Below are 23,936 nucleotides of genomic sequence, written 5' to 3'. Positions count from 1 at the left end.
CAGAAAATATTGCGTTAATCTAAAGTAATCCTAAAATATTATTTTTTCTTTTTTAAATTTTAATCATCTTCTATTTTAATAAAATCATGTAGTAAAACCTATTTTTTTACGTAAAACTTTTTTGCCATTTGGTATTTGATTATATTATAATTCCATTCATGGTACTGCATTCCATTCATATAAACACATGCATATTTTTCGTTTGATTTATTCTGCGAACATGGAACAATTAAAAAAATATTGTTAATGAATTTTTATGTCTCCTTTGTTTTAGAGAAAACAGGAGACAAAAACAAACTCCACAGCCACGTTTTTGAAAAGTAATTTTTTAAATTACACAGATACAATTACATACTGTGTTATATATATTATCTTATAAATTAAAAATAACTAAAATGTACATTTATTTTGGATGTAAGTTGGTTGAAGGTTAAAACACACGGCACAAAGGCTCTACAGTAAACCCAATACTGACATGTTATGCAGGTTGAGTGTTACGGAGGATCACAAAGTCTGGGGCGTAACATTTGAAAGAGCTGCGAAGATGATTATAATATTTTGAAAAATAACACCCTTTTTTTCATTTAAATTTTCTTGATCATTTGTCGATAAAAACATAGTGATAAGTTTCAAAGAATTTTTGAATGAAAAAAGTCCTCGCAAAACTATTATAATCGCTTGAAATAAAAACTATTGATCGCATTACAAGAATGAAAATTTGCATCTTTCAAACACCAAAAAAAAAAAAATTAGTCATTAAAAATTCCATGATAAACAAACTCCTACTTTTAATGAGTAAATAAAAACAAATATTTTTTATTTAATAATGGAAATTTCGAATTTAAATTTGATCTTAGATTATAGTTTTAGGAATAAAACTGTGCAATTTCTAGAAAAATATAGAAGACATTATCCCGTCTGACAATGGAAATTTAGGTGATCATAGATGAAATTTGAGATCTCGATGTTAATTTAATGTAATGTAATGATGTTATTTAACAACAGCCAGTTTGTTGTCTGTGTTTAAAATTCTAGTCTAAGATGTTTAATTTGCTTATGATATGCCGTTACTCTCTTAACGTTTCCTGACTTCCATTAATAACATAAACAAACTACGATCTAGTCACTCACACTAAATTAATAATTGTAAAAGGTAAATTTTAATATAAATGTAAAAATTATAAATCATTTTAAAAAACGATTCTCAGAATGATTGTATTTTTTTTTTAAAAGCAAAAACGTTAAATTCCTCAAATAATACATTATTATAATATAATATAAATTAATTCATAAAAATCATATAAAACTTGGCTATTTAGGGAAATCATTAACAAGTCACCGATGTTGTTCAAGAAACACTACTTCCAACAAACTACTGAACCTCTGATCCTACCTAGTTTTAATCTTTTTAAATAATAACACAAGGACAAACGTCTGACATGGAATCCTCATACAAGACATGAAACTGCTCGTCGATTCCGAATATTACAACATTAACTAGACAAACGGTCTATAAATTGCCAATCCATTACAAAAGACTGATCTACATGACTATTATAAGGCCTACCTGGATATAAGGAATTGAGCTTTGAGGCTCCACTTAACCATAAAATTCCTCCCGAATCCGATCCTTACAGTCCAAAATCCTTAATGCTCTTTACTTCGTCACAAATCAAGTCGTCCATCAATGCCTCAATGTTGCAGATTTGGCCAGAACCAGATACCATTCCTTCCACGATAAACTGCCCAACCACCCAAATTCACTTGTTTCTAACCTGGCTTCACCTTCATTACCTAATAATCCTTCCAGACGTCTGAAAAGAAGATGGCCTCGAGATCTTCTCCTCTAGAAATGTCATTGGAGTTCTATCAATGGGTAGATTCTCCACATGTTTGTATCATGTCACTATGTCACCTACAGCAAATTTCCTTGTTGTATATATTTTTATATACAGTTATAAATAACAATAAATAAATAATAATAGCAGTTTTATTTTATATTAGAATTATTTGAAAATTGATAAAAAAAAGATTATTTATAAAAAAAATTACTTATTAATAATGTTTTAGCAAGAGAAAAATTAAAATCAAGCATTGATAATTTATTTAACGGCAAAAGCAAAGAATTTTTAATTAATTTAATCCAACTTTACAATATGGGAAATACCTTAAAATTAAGTACATGTTACTACAATTAAGGCATAATTCTGTAATATGATTTCTAAATCAATGGGAGTGCCTGACCAACCATTTTTTAAAATAACAATTTAGTAAGTGGAGAAGGATAAATATAAACAGGATACATTTTACTAAAAAAAAAAAATTATTATTTGAAGGAATCAAAAAAATATCAATATTCTTCAAAAGAATCTATTTTTATATTAAGGGACGTTATCTCCGCTTGCGTCACCGCACGTAATACCTTGACATGCTACATATGAGATTGGACCTTTACACCTTATACCATTTCTTGATCTCTCTGCAACTACCCTTCTTTTGGCTATCTTCTTAGCTTATAATCATCTTTATCAATTTCCCATTTCCAATAGTAAAACACGACGTGCTCATTATATCATGGTTAACGTTTTAACCGAATCATTTCCCATTCATCGATTATTAATAATTAAATATAGTTTTTACTGGTACGACTTAAGCCTCTTATTTTTACTATCACTAACCAATACATGAAATATATAATAAGCGGAATATATGCGATCGTAAAAAAGTTAGGATATAAGACTGGGGTGTGACAGCAACCTTTTCGATAAAATTGACTGAACGAAAGTGCTACTTTATGGAATAGATTTTTCCAAAAACAGCTCTAACGATTGAGTATCAATTAATCTTGGTATGTAAATGTACAATTAAATAATTATTGAATATCAGCTAGATCTTATTCTCCTTCAAACAGTATGACAGGGCTCAAATAGAAATTTTCAATAATCTGTTATCATATTTATTAAGGATTTCTATCAAACGGAAGAAAAAAAGGGACAATCATTTTAATTGAGAAATAGGAAAAAGTTTAAACAAAGATAAAAACAAATCGACATGATAAGATTGGCAATCAAAGGTAACAAGTTGGAGTCCTAGGTAAAGGCAGAGGTAACTAGAGCTCCAAGTTGCGAAATCAAATTGAGCCCCAGCTGAGCGTGAGCTTGGTGGGAAGGGGAACCTTACTCAACCGGCACACTTAGTCAACCTCAACTATTCTATTTAATTAACGCTCTAACAAAGCCTCATTCAACCGCTTTCAGCGTAAAGCAACGGTTGTCAAATGCTACATATCCTTTTGCTCTCTCCTTAACCAAGGAAAATTAGTCTATTTCAAAGTAAGTTGTATTTGGTTGTCATTCTAATTAAATTTTTAATCACATAGTGGTAGCAGTAAATTAAAATTCGGGTGCAGTGCGAGCATCATACAACGTTCACTTACCACCCAGCTTAGATTTTAAATAGATCCTCCTGTTTCACGTACTAATTTTCCATACGAACCTCTCAGTTAACATATTGACGGACTCTAATTTCAGAAAAGTACTTATAAATTATAAAAGTTACATTGAAATGAAATATATAATATTTTAACATTTTTATTTGCATAAATTTGGTAGAAATGTAAAAACATAACAGTTTACTAAAATTTGCATTCTGCTCTTTCATTTTCATTAACTCAATACTAATTGTTATAGACAGGGCACTAGATAGGCCCTTCTGTACCCTTTGTGAGTTAGAAAAATTTACGTTCTTGGCGAGTTTGCCTCTCCAATACTGAGGAGTCTGAATATATATATTTTTTAATTTCTGTAAAATTACTTATTGTTTTAACACAAAAAATAATGTTAATATCAATGAAAATCTAAACCTCTATTTGAAAATGATTAATTTTGAAAAAGAAAAAAAAATATTTTTTTTTTAAATAAAAAAATTCAAATTTCAAAATTTGCCATTTAACATCCCAAACATACACCAGACTTAAATACGTAATTTTAGTGTAGTACATGTTATCTTTTTTGAACTAGGTCGGTCTCACACACTCACATCATTTTGTGAGGCGGTAATTTCCACTCACGCAACCTCAAAACGTGTTTTTCCGTCGAAAACTCGAAATAAAAAACCTTTTTTCCTTCTTTTAGTATTATTTCGATCCAGAACAGACTTAAGTGGTGCAGAAACCCGTGGCCTAAGGAAACCCAAACAATTTTTAGTCTCAAGAAAAAAATATTTATTTTTCTTCACTCTGAATTATGGCCGGTAACGGACTTGTGAGAGCGGCAGTTCTAAACATTGAGGGTATGAACTATAACGACCCACTTCCAGCTGCAGCCAATGAACTTGTGGCTACAGGGAACTCATCTTCTGGAGAGATTCAACCACTACCTGAAGTCTGTTTAGCGCAAGCTTGAATGGAATCAAAGTCAGCAAGGCAACCACCCAGGACTTAAGAAAGGCACTTTCCGAGCTTAAACGATTTAGAGACAGGGGACTTAAGCTATTTCCTAAAAGGAGGTGATCGACTGGTTGGTCGAATAGATTGGAATACAGCCGAAAACCTACTCGATAGTGAGGATCCTGAGGCGTTAAGGGCAGCAGTCGTCTGCAGGGTGAAAAGAAGCATCCTCAATCAAATTCAAGCTGATGAGGAGACACCCTGGAGCATGAACAAGTCGAGATTAAAGAAGGCATTTGGAGGAGGGCGGTGGGCCCCATGTAGAGGAAATATTTATGATAATAAGGAAGACGAAGAAACTGAGACAGTCCGATTGGCAGTATGTCAAGGAACTCCTGGCACGCTACAACAGAATCGCCGATAAACTCTGCGAAATGATAGAGACAATCCAGGTACAGGGTCCCAATCCTGGAGGCCCGAATAGAAGAGGAAGAGCCAGGGTGGACTAGGATGACATACAATCGGCCGAGAACAAACAACTCCCCTGCCTTTAAAAAAGAAGAGAGTACAAGGACAGTGGTAGGGATATCATAGATACAGACCGGAGTGTGTAGCATGCTGAGAATAATCGTATTTCATATCTTCAGATCTTAATAGAGGTTGATTATAGAGATAGGTTACAAGTTTGCAAATACATTTTACATAATACTTTTTTTTTTGCTGTTCATTGCTGGTTATGCTGAAAAATATTAAGAGGAATATAAAAGAATTTTTCCTTCACAATTTCTACTTAACTACAAGGAGTCATAATGTGATAGAACTTGTTTGTGAAAAGTAATGGTCAAGTGGCATAATTATAAATTTGTAAATTACTACACGGGATAGTATTACAATATTTTTATACAGATGCCTCGGCTCACTTTGCTCCAAAATTCAACTGGATAAATTGCTAAAAATCTAGCAAAGCTAACTAAGCTTTAAAATCTTACTCATGCCAATTTTCATAAGTATCGCATCAAATTCATATATAAATGGATAAAGATATTAAGACTAAAATAAATAAATAAAAAAATGTTTATTTGTTTGAAAAGACTAAAAGTTACCTCCGAGGCACTAATAATGTACATTTACCATATCCATACTTATAGACATATATACATACGTATACAAGATTAACCTGTAATAATATGATATGCATTAATTATAGTAGTTATGATGCAAGCATTAGGGCCAAAATCAACTACCCAATAATTATATATAGGATAAATAGGTTAAATCTTACACGATAAACTCAAAACAATAATCTCAGAAGAAAAGTACAATAGAAATTCTAATACTATTCTACTTATTTATATTGAGGCTGGATATCTCCCTGATCTAGCTAGAGAGGGAATCCTATTTCCTTTGTACCTACATGAATATAAAACGTTTTCCACTTCTTAATATAATTTGGAAAATGAAACTGTACACAAGTTCATTTACAAATGGAATGGAACTTTTTTTAGCAAAGTTTGATTTTCCTATAGTAGGTGAATTAAAAGTCCTTAAAATATATTTTTTTATTAAAAGTAACTGTTAAATTTAACAAGTCCCATAGTAGTTATAATCATAATTATAGTTAACAGTTATATTTATTTCTAGTTTTTACTGACTCTAATATATAATAAATGCTGCAATATTATTTAAAATGGTATTTCATCACTAAAGTGTTTTTATTGCTAACAGAAAAAATGTGGGTATAAAAGGCAAAACCCAACAAAACCCTAATGTATAATATGTAGAACGTAACAATAATAAATGCTACCACAAGCAATCACAATACCACGAACTAAAAACTCATTAGTAAGAGATGCTAGAGATTCTCATATATTGATTGAGCTTGGGTCATATGAAATATACAATGATAAACTGGGTCCCATGACATCACAGTGATGTCTGGACAGTTCTGGGCAGTTCGTCAACTAATGTATATTCTATTCTATTGATTTTATAATAATTTGAAGAAGTTTCTGTAAAATTTCACTTATATTTCCTGGAATATTTGTAAATCCGATTCATTGGTTGAATATACAATTTGACTGGTTCAAAGAAAGGTTTTAAATTTTAAAAAAACCTTGTAAATCATAAATATGTCAAAGGTCAACTTCATAGAGATAAGTGCAAATGCTACTGTTTTCAGTGAAAATTGATTTATGATTTGACCATATGATATTTTGATGTATATCAGGTTTTGAAATCATTTAAAACATTGTTGCTGAAAGAAATTTGATATTTTGTTTATAATATTTACAGATTAGGAATTGATGCGTATAATATCTGTGAAAGTAGCTATTTATATTTCATTACTATCGCTAATTTCGCCAATTGTTGTGAATTAATCCCATTTTAATTTGCTCAAATATAACCATGAAATGAGCCCAGTAAGATGAATGGTATTAATCTTGAAAACCAATTAATGTTTATAATTAATGTTGGTTATTATTTCTCCATTATCGTTACCTGGAAATCGTGAATGAAACTCTGGTCAAACTTGGAAATAAAATCTAATTTTCGGTGGTTAATTGAATTCTGTTTTGGTGAGTTGGAGGAGGTTCCCCAATTTCCTGAAACTGCCCGATTCTACTCCCCCAGGCAACTCACTTCTATAGTTATCGATCGTGTTGTAATTTAGCTTATGTGTACCATCATGTTATTAATTTTAATACATATAATTTCAAGTATTAATATAAATGCTTTCATCCAGTTAGAATATCAGATAAAATTAGAATAATTTATTATTTTTTTTAATATGAAATTGGTGAATGACACAATCTTCCTTGTTTAAATATAACAATTTATTTCACATACAACGACGTTTCGGGGTTATCCCCCTTCAGGTTGCTAGAAAACCAAATTCGAAAAAATTTAAACATATGCTTACAACATCACTACTATATCAAATTACTCATTAAACTATTCAAAAACTATTTACCTGAATAACTATTTTATATATAATGTATAATTAACTCCTTAATTTGTCATTACATGCTAATATTGAAACATATTATTGTCAATTATTAAATAATTACTTTTTATAATATCTACTATTATACATTTTTCAAGGAGAATAATTACCTTCCTGAAGGTTATCTTTCATTATGATAACAACCATGTAGACTATAACAATAATCTCCTACCTCAATTACCGAAAAGATGAACAATCTAACTAAAATTAACAATTTTTTAAAAACAATTTTTTTTATGAATGATTTAATACCAGGCATCTTTTAAATATATTTATTTTTATAATTTTCATTTATTACTTTATAATAAATACATTTACAAATGAAACTCTTTTTTTTACTTTAGTAAATGTAAAAACCTGATTTAATTATGAACGAACAGAAAAACAGTTTATTAATGACTTACACAGCACACTAATTATTCTAGTCAGGATAATAGAAATTTAAAAAAAAAAACAAGATAAATACTAGAGAAAAAAAGAAAAATATCTCTGAGCAAACGCAACAGCACTCGCCCAACTATACACATATACAAGAGTCACTTAAAATAGATGAATAATGGATAGGGGCAAGCCAGACAGAAATCCTTTATTTAACAATCAGAAATGCTGCCCAAATATATCGGTTTGCCATAATACACAGCATACTAATCCATCTTATTAGATAAAATCTAAATACTAATATAAAGTAATTAACAATTTATGATTTATTTATAACATTATAACAATATATATTATAAAATATAAATACTAATATTAAGTAATTAACAATAGTTTTCTCATATTCGATTTTTTAAAATGTTAATACACATCATAATACATTGTTTTTTTAATAACTGAGTTACGTTAAATTTGTTTTCTCGCCGTGACAGTTTAACTGTCGTGACAGGCCTAATCGTTAATAGTACAAGTAGTGTCAGTGAACTAACAGTCGCATTAACTGTTGCTATGTACTAGTAGCAGATTTACTTGGGATAATCGCTGAAGCCTATTATCCAAAATAAGTTAATAAATTGATTATAAATTGAGTCCTAAAAAACTATTATTATAATTGGATTCCTTTCCAAAGGCTGTTTGTGTGTTTACCTATTAAATACCTTTATATTTATAAAATGTTCTTACCATTAATTATATAGGATAATAAAGTGTGGTATATTAGGTTATATAATAGTATATAAACTACATAAAGAAACTAAGTATTTATTTACAATTTGTTATTATGATTAAAATGATTCAGATAAAGGTTGCCATAAAATATAGATTATTACATGATTACTTATTAGTTAATTTATACTTATAGCTGCTGATGCCGTGGGATGTAGTGCCGTAGGTGTCTTCTGTTTCATAAGGGATGTCCAGGTCTGGTGGCCCTTCTCACCACTTCGTCTGGTCGAAGTGCATCCTCTGAGTCTGCCTCCTGACTATCCTTCCCCGTCTCAGCCTTCCTGTTGAGGGTGTCTGTCTGCTCTTCTAAATTCCCTCTCTGTATTTTTCTCCCACTTCTCTTTTGGGGCGTTACCTTATTTTTAAATCTCTTCTCTGATTGGTTATCGATGTCCGAAGACTCCCGAGGCAGGCGTCCCCCTCCTCAGGGCCGAGGATGTGTAGAAAAAGTTTGACTTGTCCAGGAAGGGCCTGCACCTGGTTAATTTGATTCTGGTTCCTCGTCCCAAACTATCATTTTTGTAACTTAAAGGTTAGGCAATCTAATTTTCTCAGGGGCCTCTGGTAATGTGACAAACTTAATACAGATGTTTTCACATCCGAGGATGCTAAAAGCTTCCCAGAAGGATACCATGACCAGGTATAGGGGCAGATGACGAAACATCTTAATAATACCCCGGATTGTCAATACATAGCACTGTCATGTTCAACTTTCATGTGTACTCCTTGATATTCTGCTCTTGCTACACATCAACCTTACCAACTGCAATGACGAGAGGCGGGAAAACATTGTTCTTGCATAATTGCCCAAAACCTTAAAATTGTATCAGCTACGGACCAAAAATGATTCAACTCTTCGTTTCGGCTCCATGATGCGTTATGTATCTTGCATTCTGAAGATTATTGGAACACAGTGCAAGGTTATACTTTAAACAACCAACGTTTGAACGGTATTGATTAATGTACTTTGCAGGGGTAAATGAAAATAAGATACAAACTTGTTTTTATTTAGCCCTTCATTCTGGGCCGAAACGTGGGTTACCATTAAATAGTGTATTTTCTACCTTTATTGACCGCTACCCGGACTATCTTCCTACAATCAACTATCTTCTGCCAACTTAATGGAAAATATTCACAACATCCCAGTACAAATAAACTTAAGATTAGGTATAATAAAATATCACCTATGGAATGAGGAAATTAATTCATGGATCAATAAAACTTATAATTATAAGTTGTGAATTTAATCTAAGATATAGCTTTTCCATATACTCTGGAATTTCAACTTAACTCCCATCACAAAAGAAGTACATGTGAGATCGTTTTTCTATTCCCGATCCGAAGCCCTTATACAGGGAATCCTCTTTCACTAAACTCTTCTCAGACTTTTTTATATGAACAAGATATACTTTTTATGAATATTCTCCCTCTTTTTAATAATATCAAGTTTGAGAGCATTATTTACTTAGCTAAATGTAGGGTGGTTAGAGGTGGTTTTTAAAAATCATTCTGTATAATTTTTGTACTCAAACGATCGGCCATTAGCTTTTACATTTTTTGTCGAGTGACAGGAATTATCTTGATTGAACATTATCGAGTTGCAGTTTGTGACTTTACCACATTCATTGCAGAGATCTTCAATAATCTTCATGAAAAGTATTGCAATTGATACAATACATAAAAAATATTAATATTCACTATAGAATGGTTCAATAACTGAATAATAATCACATATTTAATTATTTTGGGGGTGACAACCATATAGGGATTGCAAGTATAGTAAAAAGCTTACATATACATATATAGATACTTCTTTACCTTCTTCTTAGGCTCTATAGCCCAATGGACTTTGGATGGACAATGCGATCCATTCCACTCTATCTAGAGCCCTCCTTTAGAAGAATCCTTCTGAGGTTCTTATCCGCGTCCTTTTGCCAGTTTTTACAAGAGCGTCCTCTCTTTATTCTCTTTCCGGAGAAAGTTTCTCTTGTGATCTTATTTGCTATTCGTTCGTTGAATAACCTTTCTACATGTGCAAACCAGCTAATTCCTCTGAACTTGAAAAATCACATAATGTCTTTATGTTCATATACTGGATCAACAATTCGTCTCATAATCTTCCACTCAAAGATTATAAGAGACTTTAGGACTTTATTTTTAAGTCTCCATGTTCAGCACCATAATGAGTACAAGAGATCATAACACAAAACCGGAACGGCCCCGGTAAGACCCAAGGAGAGCGAGATCCTATATCACTTTTGAAATATTAGTTTAAAACGGGAAGAGAAAACTTTAAGATAGAAAACCCCCGAAATTGAAACAGCAAGAGACCCTTCACTCCCGTCCTCCGTGGTAGCCTTACTTATCTCATTTCCAAAATAAACAATTATAACGAGGAGGTTGGTCGATGTACGAAATGTCACAATCTCACAAGAGAAAAACAAAACAAAAAATGCAATCCTTCTCCGCCAGACCCATCCCGCTAAGACCTCTTTTTTTTATTTTCAAATCCTCTTTATTGATATATAAACCCTTATTGATAAAATAAGACCCCAGGAGAGCGACGGTCCTATATCACTTTTGAAATATTAGCTTAAAATGGGAAGAGGAGGCTTTAAGATAGTTAAATCAGGCAATATTTAAAAAGCGCCTAAAATTGGAAAACGGCATGAAATAATAGGAACTCTTCATATCAATTTTTGGCATTCAAAACCCATCAAATACCAGCTTCTCTTCACCAATAAGGATTACATCCTTTCTGCGGCACATATTCACTTTAGGCAAGAAACCCTTCTTCATTCTTTTTATTGAGTGGTAAACTTTTCTTTCCTTGTTACACTCTTGTTCTTTCCTTGTTACACTCTTTTACACTCTTCATAGCCTCAATCTTCTTCTTCAACCATTCTCTATTTCTCCACAATTTTGTTGATTTTCTCCTGTTAATAAGGCATTTTTCTCTGTCGCATCCGGTATCTCCTACAAATATAGATACTAGTGTACAAAAATGATAGTGAATAAAAATTAAATGATATTAAATACAAAATTATTTGTAAAAATATATAAAAACACTTAAAGTGGGTATTTTATTTACATTTCTCACATTTAAAACATGACTACATATATAATATAATTAAGCAATCAAACAAATAGTTTTTAGTTAAACTTAAATTTAAAATCCATTTCTATAGGTACTACTAGGATTTTATACAAATAATATGAAGCAGTATTATTCAATGGGGATATATTTCGGATTCCGTTTTGTATATTCGCGGAACTATTTGAGTTCAATAACTTTTAATTAGAATTCATTAGATAATCGTGAGACAATTTATCTACAATTAAGGTTGTATTGGTAAGTTCAGTTTCACGATTGTTCCAGGTAATATGAATAAAACTATATGAAGAATATTTTTAAAAAAAATTGTTATGAGAAAATTTCGTCTAATATTATGGCAGTTGAAAATTATAGAAGGCGTTGGCCACATAACCAACTTTCTTGATCATTGGTTTATAAAATTCTAATTTCCGGACTGTTATCTTGCTACCGGAGGAAATCATGCGGGGAACAGAAATATCCGGACAAGCCATTCCAATCTTACTTCCAGCCTGACTCAGCGGCGCTATATTTAGAAAAATTATTTCTGCAAAACTTTTTAGTATTGTTGGATTCGATTCAAATAACTGTTCAAGTTGTAATCATATAATTTCATTCATATGAAACAATTAATGAATAATAATATACTCAATTAAAACAATACGCGATGCTAAATCGATAACATTTTCTGATATTTGAGTTTGAATTCAGAATTATACCGACATAAAAATTTTTGTAATGCCATCAGTCAACATTATATTATTATTATTGTCACGACAGACCATAGAGGTCCATGGTCTAGCGCGATATACGTAGGAAATACATCGCGCGTCTCATGACGTGGTTTTCATAGGGTGGGTTCGCTAACGGGCCTCATAAATGCCCGTGGAGAGGCTGTGAGTGAGTATTGTATAATTATATGCTTGAAAAAAACATTCAACATTATACAGCCAATATAAATAAAATTATTTGAGTTCATATAATTCAACTTATGTTTTTGGAAAACTCTCACTGGGTAGTTTCACAATAGGGGTTGTATGATATAACACTCGACAACAATTTGAAAAACACGAAGAAGCAAGTATCTAATTCGAATTAAATTTACGTTTCCTTTTATATATATAAAACTGTATGTAACTGCATATCTTTATCCAAACTTGTCATTTGACATGACAAGCAATGAATGAGATGTTTTACTTTTGAAAATATTGACTTGAAAAGAGACGTGAGTCCCTTAGCAACCCGAACTACATCTTTGAAAGCCATTACAATGTCAAGTCGTTACAATTTTTCGTACGTTTCATTTTCAAAGAAATCATAACACTCATAGTTGCTTCTAATTTCAAAAACACAAATATTCCTTTTTATACCAAAATATGCCGTAAATACTATATGCCGTCAATATTATTGCTTAATAAGAATTATAATAATAATATTATTGCTTAATAAGTTTGAATAAATTCTTACCTGTAATAATGCTTAAGACGAGAGCGATCCACAGCATCTCCTGAAAAAAAAATTAGTTATCATAAAATGAAGAATATAAAAATAATTTTAACCTGTAAGGGACTTTTTTAACATCAAACTGATAGGTTGTTTGGTTAAAAATAACTATACATACTATGAAGTATAGAACGAACAATTTTTTTTTCTTCAAAGCCCCGTGGGTCCCATAGGGTTGATATATAGCGATAGATAACACTAATGATAGGTGAAATCTCTTGTACTGCATTTCAAATGCATTTTAAGAGGGAAATGAGGAAAGGGATATGCCTAGAAATTGAAAAATTGACTAATATAAAATATCTATAATCAGTAAGTTAGTAATCCTCAGTTGAGTCTGTTTGCGTGTGTCTGCCACCTTTGTAGCCGTCCTTTTGTTGTTAGTGCCCTAAATAACAAGTTCGTACAGTACTGGAGGCTATAAAAAAAATTTATACGCCTCGTCGATATAAATTCAGTAGTTTGAGTGTCGTATGTATTTGCTCTTTGAAGTGAAATATGCTCCACTATACGCAGAGTATACCGCTCTGAAACTGTTGGAACCTCTTAGTCGTTCCTGGTGCTATGTTGATCAGTATAGAGTAGAACTTGCCTGAGCACACTCTTGTAAATCATGAAGATCAAGTTGGTCAGAACCAAGTCTTACAAGCTTAATCATCTACTAACTTCTTCTAATCTTTCTCTCTGCCTCAAATTAATGATTTCCATATTTTTTTAAAGTGATTTACAACAAACAATTTTTTTTCTTAACTCCTTTATTGTAAATATATATAACAATATTAATATATACCCAAGTATATAAACATGTAACTGGTGCCTTCCTTTTGCCTTATGGCATTATAAGGGTTTGGGCTGGGTCCGCTGAGGGCGGGGGTTACAATATTGGCCCAGGAGCCGCTAGCCGGGAGGGGGGGGAGGGGAGGAGAGGACAACAAACAAAAGCATTTTTATATCATTAATATATTTTGAAACGATTAATTATTTTGGGAATTAAATGTTTTTTTATTACGATCTTTTTATTAATACTTGTCTACAGCGCTATGGACTATTTTTTGTGTCATAATTAAGAAAGTAGTGTATACATGTGAATAACCACATACTTTATTGAACAGTGGCACATCTGAGAAAAAGAGTTTTTTTTCCGTTATTTTGTGATAGAGGTCGATGGAATACGGAATTGTACAGTATATTGAGATTATGTTTCAAGCTTTGGGACAGTCTGTAGAACAACCATAGTAGAGAAATTATTCTCAGTTGACGATATTATCTGTGTGGTACATCAAATTCAAAACATTTTTTTTTTATGTTAGATCTCCACAATTCAAGCAAAGCAGCGACATCTTAATATTAATTAACGAGATGAAATATTATTAGTTTATTTAATTAATTAATTTTATCATTAATTATTTAATTAGATACATTGCCATTTAAGTTCCAGTAAATTATAATAAAAAATATATCATAATAGTTTTGCATCTGCGGAAAAGCGACGAAGAAGTGTAGAAAAAAAAAATATCCAACAAAAGAAGTAATGCATTAGATGATTTGATACTGATTTGTCTATGGCTGCTATCATCATATACTGTTTTATTGACACACACGCAATATACTGATTGCGAATAGGTTCCCCATTTCTTCAGCCTGCTACTTGCGTTACATGACATGAGTGTTGTGGTAATGTCATTTTTATATGTGTTATCGTATCCATTTAGTTGGTGATGGATTTGTAGTTGGTCCGTATATTTTTATTAACAGTTGGATTGTAAAGTTGTATCGATCATATACCATCATTTGTTATTGTCCTGAAAGATCAGAAGTTTGTTAGTACGATTCCTTCTGACTTCCCAAATATCTGTGGTAATGCGTATGTCCCAATCGGTTCAAATGAGCAAATTTTTGTATTCAAATTTCATCAGTTATAGTTTTCACTAATTTGAAAAGAAGACATATGGACCCGATGTATATGAAGGAGAATGAGATTTTATTTAGCAGAATATGTGAATAGTATTATGAAATTTATGTGAAGGTTTAAAATTATTTTTCAATTGCCACAAAAAATTATATTCACCAATCCTTTTATGACCTTAGTGCGGATCGGTGGAACTTTCCTTTGTAATGTTACCTTCAGATAGGTTAAGTGTAAATATTGTTAATATTATTAGTTATTAGGAAACAATTTTTTAAGTTGGCATAAACCCGCAAAGCTCCTGGTGATGACATAATTACATCCCATGTTCTAAAACATATTCCTCACCTACATCTACAATGCTGTCCTCAGGATCCACATATTGTCCTGCCCCATGGAAATTATCCATAATCAAAATGATTCCCAAACCTTGAAAGCCGCCAGAATACCCATCCTCTTACCGTCCTATCTCTCTGTTACCTATCATGGGCAAAATCCTTGAGAAACTTATCTTAAAACGCCTGTATCCGATCCTAGATTCCAACCGCATAATCCCAGATCACCAGTTTGGATTCCGAATATCCCACTCCACTATCCAGCAATGCCATCGTGTGGTTGATGTAGTCTCGTCTTCATTGAAGCGCGGAATGTACTGCTCGGGAGTCTTTCTTGATGTAGAACAGGCTTATGATCGAGTCTGGCACCCAGGACTGCTATACAAGATCCGTAAATTCCTACCCCCTACATATTATCTCATTACCGTTCTTATCTCTCAGAAAGGTTATTTCAAGTAAATCACAACTGCGCTTATTCATCCCTGTTTCCTCAGTCTGCTGGTGTACCTCAGGGTAATATCCTTGGTCCTATCCTTTATACAGTTTTTACAGCTGACATTCCAACCCATCCTAACACTATTCTCACCACGTATGCCGATGACACATGCCTATTGTCAGTGAATAATGATCCTTCCATTGTATCCCAATCTCTCCAATCCCATATCACTGGAGGATTAAAATAAATTCCAATAAATCCCACCAAATCACATTTATCCTTCTTCGTAAACCAATCACCCCATGCCCAACAGTATCCCTTAATAATACCCTACTTATTCCTGTCGAACTACTTAGGACTACATCTCGACAAACGACTGACATGGAATCCTCATACAAGACCGAAATACAGGAAACTCCTCGTCGATTCCGACTATTACAACATTTACTAGACAAACGGTCCAAACTTCCAATCCACAACAAAAGACTGATCTACATTACTATTATAAGGCCTATCTGTACATACGGAGTTGAGCTATAGGGCTCCACTAAACCATCGAATTCCTCCCAAATCCAATCCTTACAGTCCAAAATCCTTAATGCTCCTTACTTTGTCACAAATCAAATCCTCCATCAGGACCTCAATGTCTCATATGTTGCCGATTTGGCCAGAACCAGATACCAATGCTTCCATGATAAACTTTCCAACCACCCAAACCAATTCTAACCTGGCTTCTCCTTCAGAAATGTTTTTGGAGTTCTATCAATGGGTAGATTCCCCACATGTTTGTATCATGTCATAATATCACTTACAGAAAATTTACTTGATGTGTGTATATGTATACAGTTGTAAATAACAATAAATAAATTATTAAAAAAAAAAAAAGTTGGGATAATGATGAGTCCGTTCTTTGAAATTCACTTGACAGCTTATAATTACCTTTCTTTTACAGAAAGGATTAAACAAACAGGACTTTTATCGAATTAAATAAGGTACTTATTGTATTGTACAAAAACAAAACATACAAGGGATAAGGATATCCGATTGGGATAGTCCAGTGGCTATTGGTTCTAACGTAATATACAACTCTCGGCTACTATTTGAATGGGTTATCACTTAGCAATAATCATATTATCTCCACTTAGGAACAGCCACATCGGCCTACCGGAGGCAACTTTTTGACTGGGTGTAGAATAGAGACTTCACCGCAATAGATATTTACCTGAAGATCGAATTGCTCTAATTTTATTACCGGAAAAAAATTAATGATCTCATAGTTCATAAAAAAATAAAAAGTATTGTAATGTTAATATGAAAGTAATTTCCACTTTCTTCAATGGTTGAGGGTTTTTATAGCGGGGCGGAATAGAATAATACGACCAAAGGATATAGCTTATAAAATGTATTCAGAAGTTGAGCAGTTTTTAGCGTGTTTAATACATTCAATGAGTGGAATGAAACCGCTCCCGAGAGGGAAAATTTAAATAAAACAATCAATTAATTTTCCTTTTGGATAAAATGACGATACACTCTTGTTCGCAGAATTTTCAAGAAGTATATCGACATTTCGCATCGTAGTGTTGGCATAACGATTTAATTTATTACTTCATTACAGAAATACAGAAAATATGGTATAAATCATTACACAATGGTTTATTATTTTAATTAATTATTTATCATATCAGCAAATAAAAAATATTTATCTAATTAGTTTTCGGAAGCATTTTAACCAAGCCTAAAAAACATTCAAGTGCTGTGCGTGGTATATCGCGTATCACAAAATATTTTCTGAAAACAAAAATTTCTAAAAATAAACTTTAATTTTTCTGTTACTTATTATTATTGGCGCGGCAGATCGTGGAGGTCCAATTCCTCGTGCAATGTATTAAGGAAATACATCTCGTGTTTCTTGACATGGTTTTTTGATAAGGGGGGTTCATTAATCCCATGCCTATTTTTTTTTTGTGCCCCGTCTAACGAGCCTCCCAAATGCCCGGGAGGAGGCTGCGAGTGAGTTTTGTATAATTTTATATGCTCGAAAAAATCCCGGGTAAGGCCGGGCTCGAACTAACAACGTTTGGGTTGGCAGACAGGCCCGTTGCCACGCAACTACCGTGGCCCCTGTTACTATAAAAATTTATTTCAATTCCAAGACAATGCCTCAACTTTAAGTACACAAATTGCTCTAAAAGGAATTATATTCAAAACTTTTACAACACACAGTTCTTCATTACCTTTTCAGTAAAATATATTATTCAATAAATAGATGAAAAAAAAAATAGAGATTTTTTGTAAATTTTAGTATTTAGTCTTTTGCGAAGACAACTTTGATAATTTTTAGTATTTTTGATTAATAAGATTTTAATTTATGAAATGAACCTAATAGTTCGCTATAGAAGAGTTAGGATCACAAACTGCAACCTTTCACTTCGAGCTAATTACTATTCAATAATTCCCTGTATCAATTACAAATCATAAATAAACGTATACCGCTATAACCCATGAAAGGTCAAAGGTGTAGTACTTTGTAAAAACTACAGTTATTAGACCAACGGTTATGCAAGGAGGTAAATTGGTGAGAATCACACCCGACAGCTTGACCATTTCCCAATTTTAAATATTAAACTTTTATTTTTCTGTCACTATAAAAATATTTTCAAATTTAAGCGTTTCGTAATGACGAAAACCAACCTTTTCCTGCCCAGAATACAACAGTTCAAGAAAATATAATAAATACTAGTACCTCTCTCTCTCAATATTAAGAGATATATTGTTTATAATATTTTCTCCTTTAGTTTATAATCAAATTCTTTCATAGTTCTTTATTACTTTAAACAATCAAAAATGGTTAGTTACTTCAAATATACATTAATTATAAGGTACTTGAGAGGAATATTTTTTTACAGAATTCAGCATTTAATTCCTTATAAATTATTTCATTGAGAACAAGACCTACGTGATATTAAAGATCATTTAGTTGTACATTGACATACCAGGTTTAATCATAATAGTTTGAGCCTTTTTTGAGAAAATGGAAAAAAATGTCGAAAATTAATTCTATAAAGTGATAGTTGCGGTAAGTCGATTTTATCCCAAACGTTTGTTAAATATCCGAAGTATATCTTAAATATCTAATTTCCATTTTATACGAATTTCCTAGACATAGTTATTTGGGCTCTGAGGACTTTAAAACTCGAATTAAACATTTTGCACGAACAAAATACTTCCCCTTACATTGAACTCCTTAATAGGTAAGTAAAAATAAAATTTAAAATTGATGAATGGTAATATCATGTCTTGAGGATCATGGCGGGTTGATCCATGATTTGGGTGTTAAATCTAAAAAAGTTTTTATAAAAACTTAATAAATTTTTATTTATTGGCTTGATTTTTGGATTCTACTAAGCTTGGGAACGTAAACCGTCAAATTTTGAAGTGAGCCAATTTTTCTTTATTATTGCCTATGATTTTTGTGCTAACGGAGAACAAACCAAATTGGTCCGATATTCTTCCCTTATGTACTATCCTCTCGGGCAGTACTAAAAGGGTTAAGATCGTCATACCCCTCGACCATTAAGATTGTTAAAAAGTATGAAAAGAAAGGGAAAATTTATATTTAATTTAATAATACATTTATTTCTCGATTTCTTGAAAATGTCTTTCTAGCATGCAAGATCGATCAATTTTATCTCAATTACAACTCCACCTGCAGCCATTCATGCAAAACGATTCCCAACAACACACGCCAATGTAACGTAGTTCATTTCTAGTTTTTTACAAGGAATACCTAAAGTAAAAATGATACTTCAATCAATTAAGCGAGTTTTTATATTGTACAATTATACGGAGAACTCAGACAAATAAGAATAATAAAAATCATATCAGAATACATTAATTATACAGTGAATTTTAAAACAGACACAAGAAATCTGAACCAACAATATGCAGAGATTTTAAGTAAAATTAATTTATGAAAAATATGGGATAAAATTAATGTTGGTAGAGAGAGAGAGAGAGAGAGAGAGAAATACTTTATTTATTCATCTATGCTGCCTAAGTACATTAGGTTGCTATCTCACACAGCATACTTATCAATCCGTAATCGGACATATTTACATTACACATACATGGTATAATCATAAAAAAAAGATATACAATAATAGGATAATTAACCTTGATCTGAATTATATTAATAAAAGAAATAGGAAATAAATAAATTAAATGCCTGACCTGATTGTGGTTACAAATATTGTTGTGATAAATTGTAATAAAGAAGATTGACTGTGATAAATAGATAGTTAAAAAAATAATTAATTAAACATAAGCTAAGGATAGGATATTTATAAAAATATATGATTTTCAAATGTTTTAATGCCTCATAGGGTAATTGTGGCCAGAATAGCCTGCATTTTTTTATTGCAATTTTTTAAACATTGACGTGGTTCTAATAATGTATCAAGGTATAATAATTTATTAATAATATTATTATTTGTTTAAAATTGTTAAAATCATATGTATAATAAAAGCAGTTTGTGATAAATTCTCCTTGAGGATAGCCGGATTGGCCGAAACGTTGGACTTAATAAGAAATATAAATTATTTTGAGCCTAAAATTGGATACAATTTATTTATTTAAACAAAAATCATCTTTTGAATCTCGCTAATTTTTTTATACTAGTAATATTATAAAATAAAAATCAAAGACTCGTCTTGGATCTAAAATAGATATCTAAAAATACACAAAGAGATAAAAAAAAAAAGAAAGAAATTCCTCTGAATGACAGATCCAAAATTAATGACCTTCCCTTAAAGTTGAATTCATGAATAATTGACAAGTAGCTTACAAAGAAGGGTAGATTCATTTTCGAGCTCGCCATGGTGATAGACAGAGGCTCCACTTCAACCTCCCTTTGTTAAACAAAGTTTATTATGAAAACATTTACCTTACACCACATCCAATTTCCAACACCTATTTTTATAAAAAATACAAAAAAGAAGACATTGATATTGTTATCGAGGCGTTATTCACATAAAGAGGTTATTTTAAAAATTACAAAAACATGAAAATACATAATTCTGTATCTGTATTGTTCTGTATTTATAAAATACTGCCGGATACATAATTCTATATGGTCTTTCTATTTTTATTTATTTTTAATATCCCCTTATTTTCTTTGAAAACAATAAATATATTTTTATGAATAATGATAAAAATAATATCTTCAAAGTTTACGCATGTATTAGCAAAACTAAAATGATATCATTTATAAAAGACCACCTAGAAACCGACCTACTATATTACTGAAAATTCTATCAGCTTCGGATAAACGGCTCGATCCATTATGCAAGAACAAGAATTTCACTATACACGATACTAAAACAAATATTTTCCTTGATGTTCAAAATGTAAAATAGAAGATAAAATTTTCGATTTTGTGGACATAAAACGTCATTTATCCCTGAACATACAGAAACTCTCCCCTACCCTATGTTTCGTAGTAAAGAAACAGTAGCATTTTAGTGTAGAACTGTTAAAATATAGTTTTATTTTATTTCGAAATAGGATTTAGAGAAGAACTGTTATGCACCAGCTGTTCAAAAACTTAATAAATATTGATTAATTTGGAAATTTTTTTTATCGTTTCACTGGCCACGACCATCTGCCAAGTCATTGGAGTGAGAATTAGAATCTTTGATTTCAGTTACGCTAACCAAGAAGAGAAGACGATATTTATAAATTATACTAATAAGGTAATAAGTTGTTAGGTTAGACCTAAATATCTAAACGTTTGCCTTACTTCGTCCAAATTATATTTTTGGATTGAATTTTAAGATATATTTAAATTTTATTTTATATATAATACAAAATGAGATTGTTCTTGATGATGGCGTAACAGCTAAAACGGACAAAACAATTGCTAATGAAAAGTGTGGTGAAATAATCTCTCCTATAATTATTAAATGGATATACCTTCCCCTAAAAAATTTAATATATAAATTACTAATTTTTAAATCATATACTTCCCCCCATTTTAAGACCAGGGGGGAGGAAATTATAGTCACAACGAATTCAAACGGTGCAATTTTATGTTTAATATTTTAGATTCAATTGCATAATTAAATTTCACTATTTGATGGTTATGAAAATTTTCTTTTGAACATTTAAATATTATTGGACATAAATCGTTCTTTACCACAGAAATTAATTGGTTAACCCGGTGTTGAAAACAGAATTTCTCATGATCAAAAGGGAATGAAAAAAAAAGATTTAAAATATAACATAAGGTTATTAGAAACGATTTAAGACTTTAATAGTAATTCTCATTCCCCACAAGATGCCACTGAAATTTCAATTTTCACAAAAAGTTGGCTAAAATAACTTTTTCCTTCATTTGTTTAGTCATACAGATTGGCACAACCTGAAAGTTATGCGGGTTTAGTATGTACATCAATAATTAAGAAGCACGTTTGTAATGTAAATTGTGTTATTGTATTTTTCAATAATAATAGTTTGCTAATTGTATCTTATCTTTTACTAATTAGCATATTCTGTTGAGGATGAATATAATATCATAAAATAGAATTAAATATAAAAGTTGTCAATATTGTGCTGTGAAAAAATATTATTAATATTCTGTTTTATTTTTTAGCTTTCTGGTTGAAGACCTCATAAGATGATCTTTAATAAATGCCTGGTGCTAGAGAACTTGGATGATTGATGGGGGACTGTTCGTCATCTTTAAAGAGACTACAAATTTTATTTTATGCCCAAAGTCACATAAATGTCATCTTAGCCCGTAATATTATTTTGTATTGACTCTTAAGCTTATTATACTGTGAATTCATTTAAGCTAAATACGTCTTAGACTACAAAAAAAAACAGTATAATTAGAATACAACGAATTTGTAAAATAGCGATTAGATCACGTTTTTAAAGATCAGCTATGTTGACGGGAAAAAAATTCCACATTATATACTATTAACTTTAAGTTTTAATTGACAATTGAAAAATATATAATTCCAAGACAATGCCTCAATTTTAAATATAAAAATTGCTGTAAAAGGAAACCTTATCACAGTTAAATAATAACTTAAATATTGAATTATATTCAAAACTTTTACAACACACAGTTCTTCATTAACTTTTCTGTAAAAAGTTTTGAGTATAAAGTTAATATTTTTAGTTATTTAAATTCAAATTTTTATTATTTGGAAAGATAGAAAAAATATAGTTTTTTTTTTTAAATTTTAGTTAATCCAACTGATGCAATCCAATCGACCTCGGTAATAATTTCGACTCGCCCTTTCCATGTTACATTTTCAGCTGTATACTGTCCTCCTGGTAATAACCTTTCTTATAACCTTCTTGATTCCTTATTCCGAATTTTCGGACCGCGCTTCATTGCTGGAGGAGACTACAATGCTAAACACCAACGATGGGGATGCCGAACAACCAACCCCCGTGGTAATATCTTATCACGAGTTTCCACTTCCAATACATATGCTATCATCTCGCCCAAAAATCCTCCTTATTGGCCTACATCCCTAAAAAAAACCGCCGGATATCCTTGATATATTTATCACCTCCCAGATCTCCTCCTCTCAAACCATTGTTGAATCCCTCGATGACCTTTCATCAGATCATAGTCCAGTTCTCATTTAATTTAAACAAGACATCGACGAAGCTATAGAAAAACTCACAGAATCAGTAAGAACAAGTATAAATGACAACACTTATAGAACTAGTAAAATGAATAATAATAAATAATCTAACCTGCCACAGTATATTCGTATCTTAATAAGAGAAAAACGAAGAGCAAGATCGAAGTGGCATAGGACCAGATATCCTACTGACAAAATGTATTACACCAAATTGACTAACAAACTTAAAGCAGAAATTAGAAAATTCAAAATTCAAAATTTACTTAACTTCACTGAAAATCATACAACTACTGACAAATCATTATGGAGAACCACCAAACAGCTTTTGAAATTCAGTGATTTTAACTATCCTCTTCTCACCGAATCCCAAACCTGGACCAGAACTGACGAACAAAAATCGCAAACCTTTGGACACCTTTCTAAAACCTTTATTCCGCATCCCGATATC

At 31.4% G+C, this 23,936-nt stretch overlaps 1 protein-coding gene across 1 annotated transcript in view; it reads right to left on the bottom strand.

The window, feature by feature from the left end:
- Positions 1 to 23,936, bottom strand: part of LOC106684654 (uncharacterized) — a 168,975-nt gene that overhangs the window by 104,381 nt on the left and 40,658 nt on the right. The window contains exon 2 of the mRNA XM_014426862.3: positions 13,114 to 13,153. Within this exon, the coding sequence (XP_014282348.1) occupies positions 13,114 to 13,150 (37 nt within the window). The 5' untranslated portion in view covers positions 13,151 to 13,153. The remainder of the gene's footprint in view (positions 1 to 13,113; positions 13,154 to 23,936) is intronic.

The sequence above is a fragment of the Halyomorpha halys genome, unplaced genomic scaffold (assembly GCF_000696795.3).
Source record: "Halyomorpha halys isolate HHAL.00 unplaced genomic scaffold, Hhal_1.1 Scaffold599.1, whole genome shotgun sequence".
NCBI classification, from domain to species: domain Eukaryota; kingdom Metazoa; phylum Arthropoda; class Insecta; order Hemiptera; family Pentatomidae; genus Halyomorpha; species Halyomorpha halys.
This window is presented reverse-complemented; position numbering and strand designations above follow the sequence as displayed.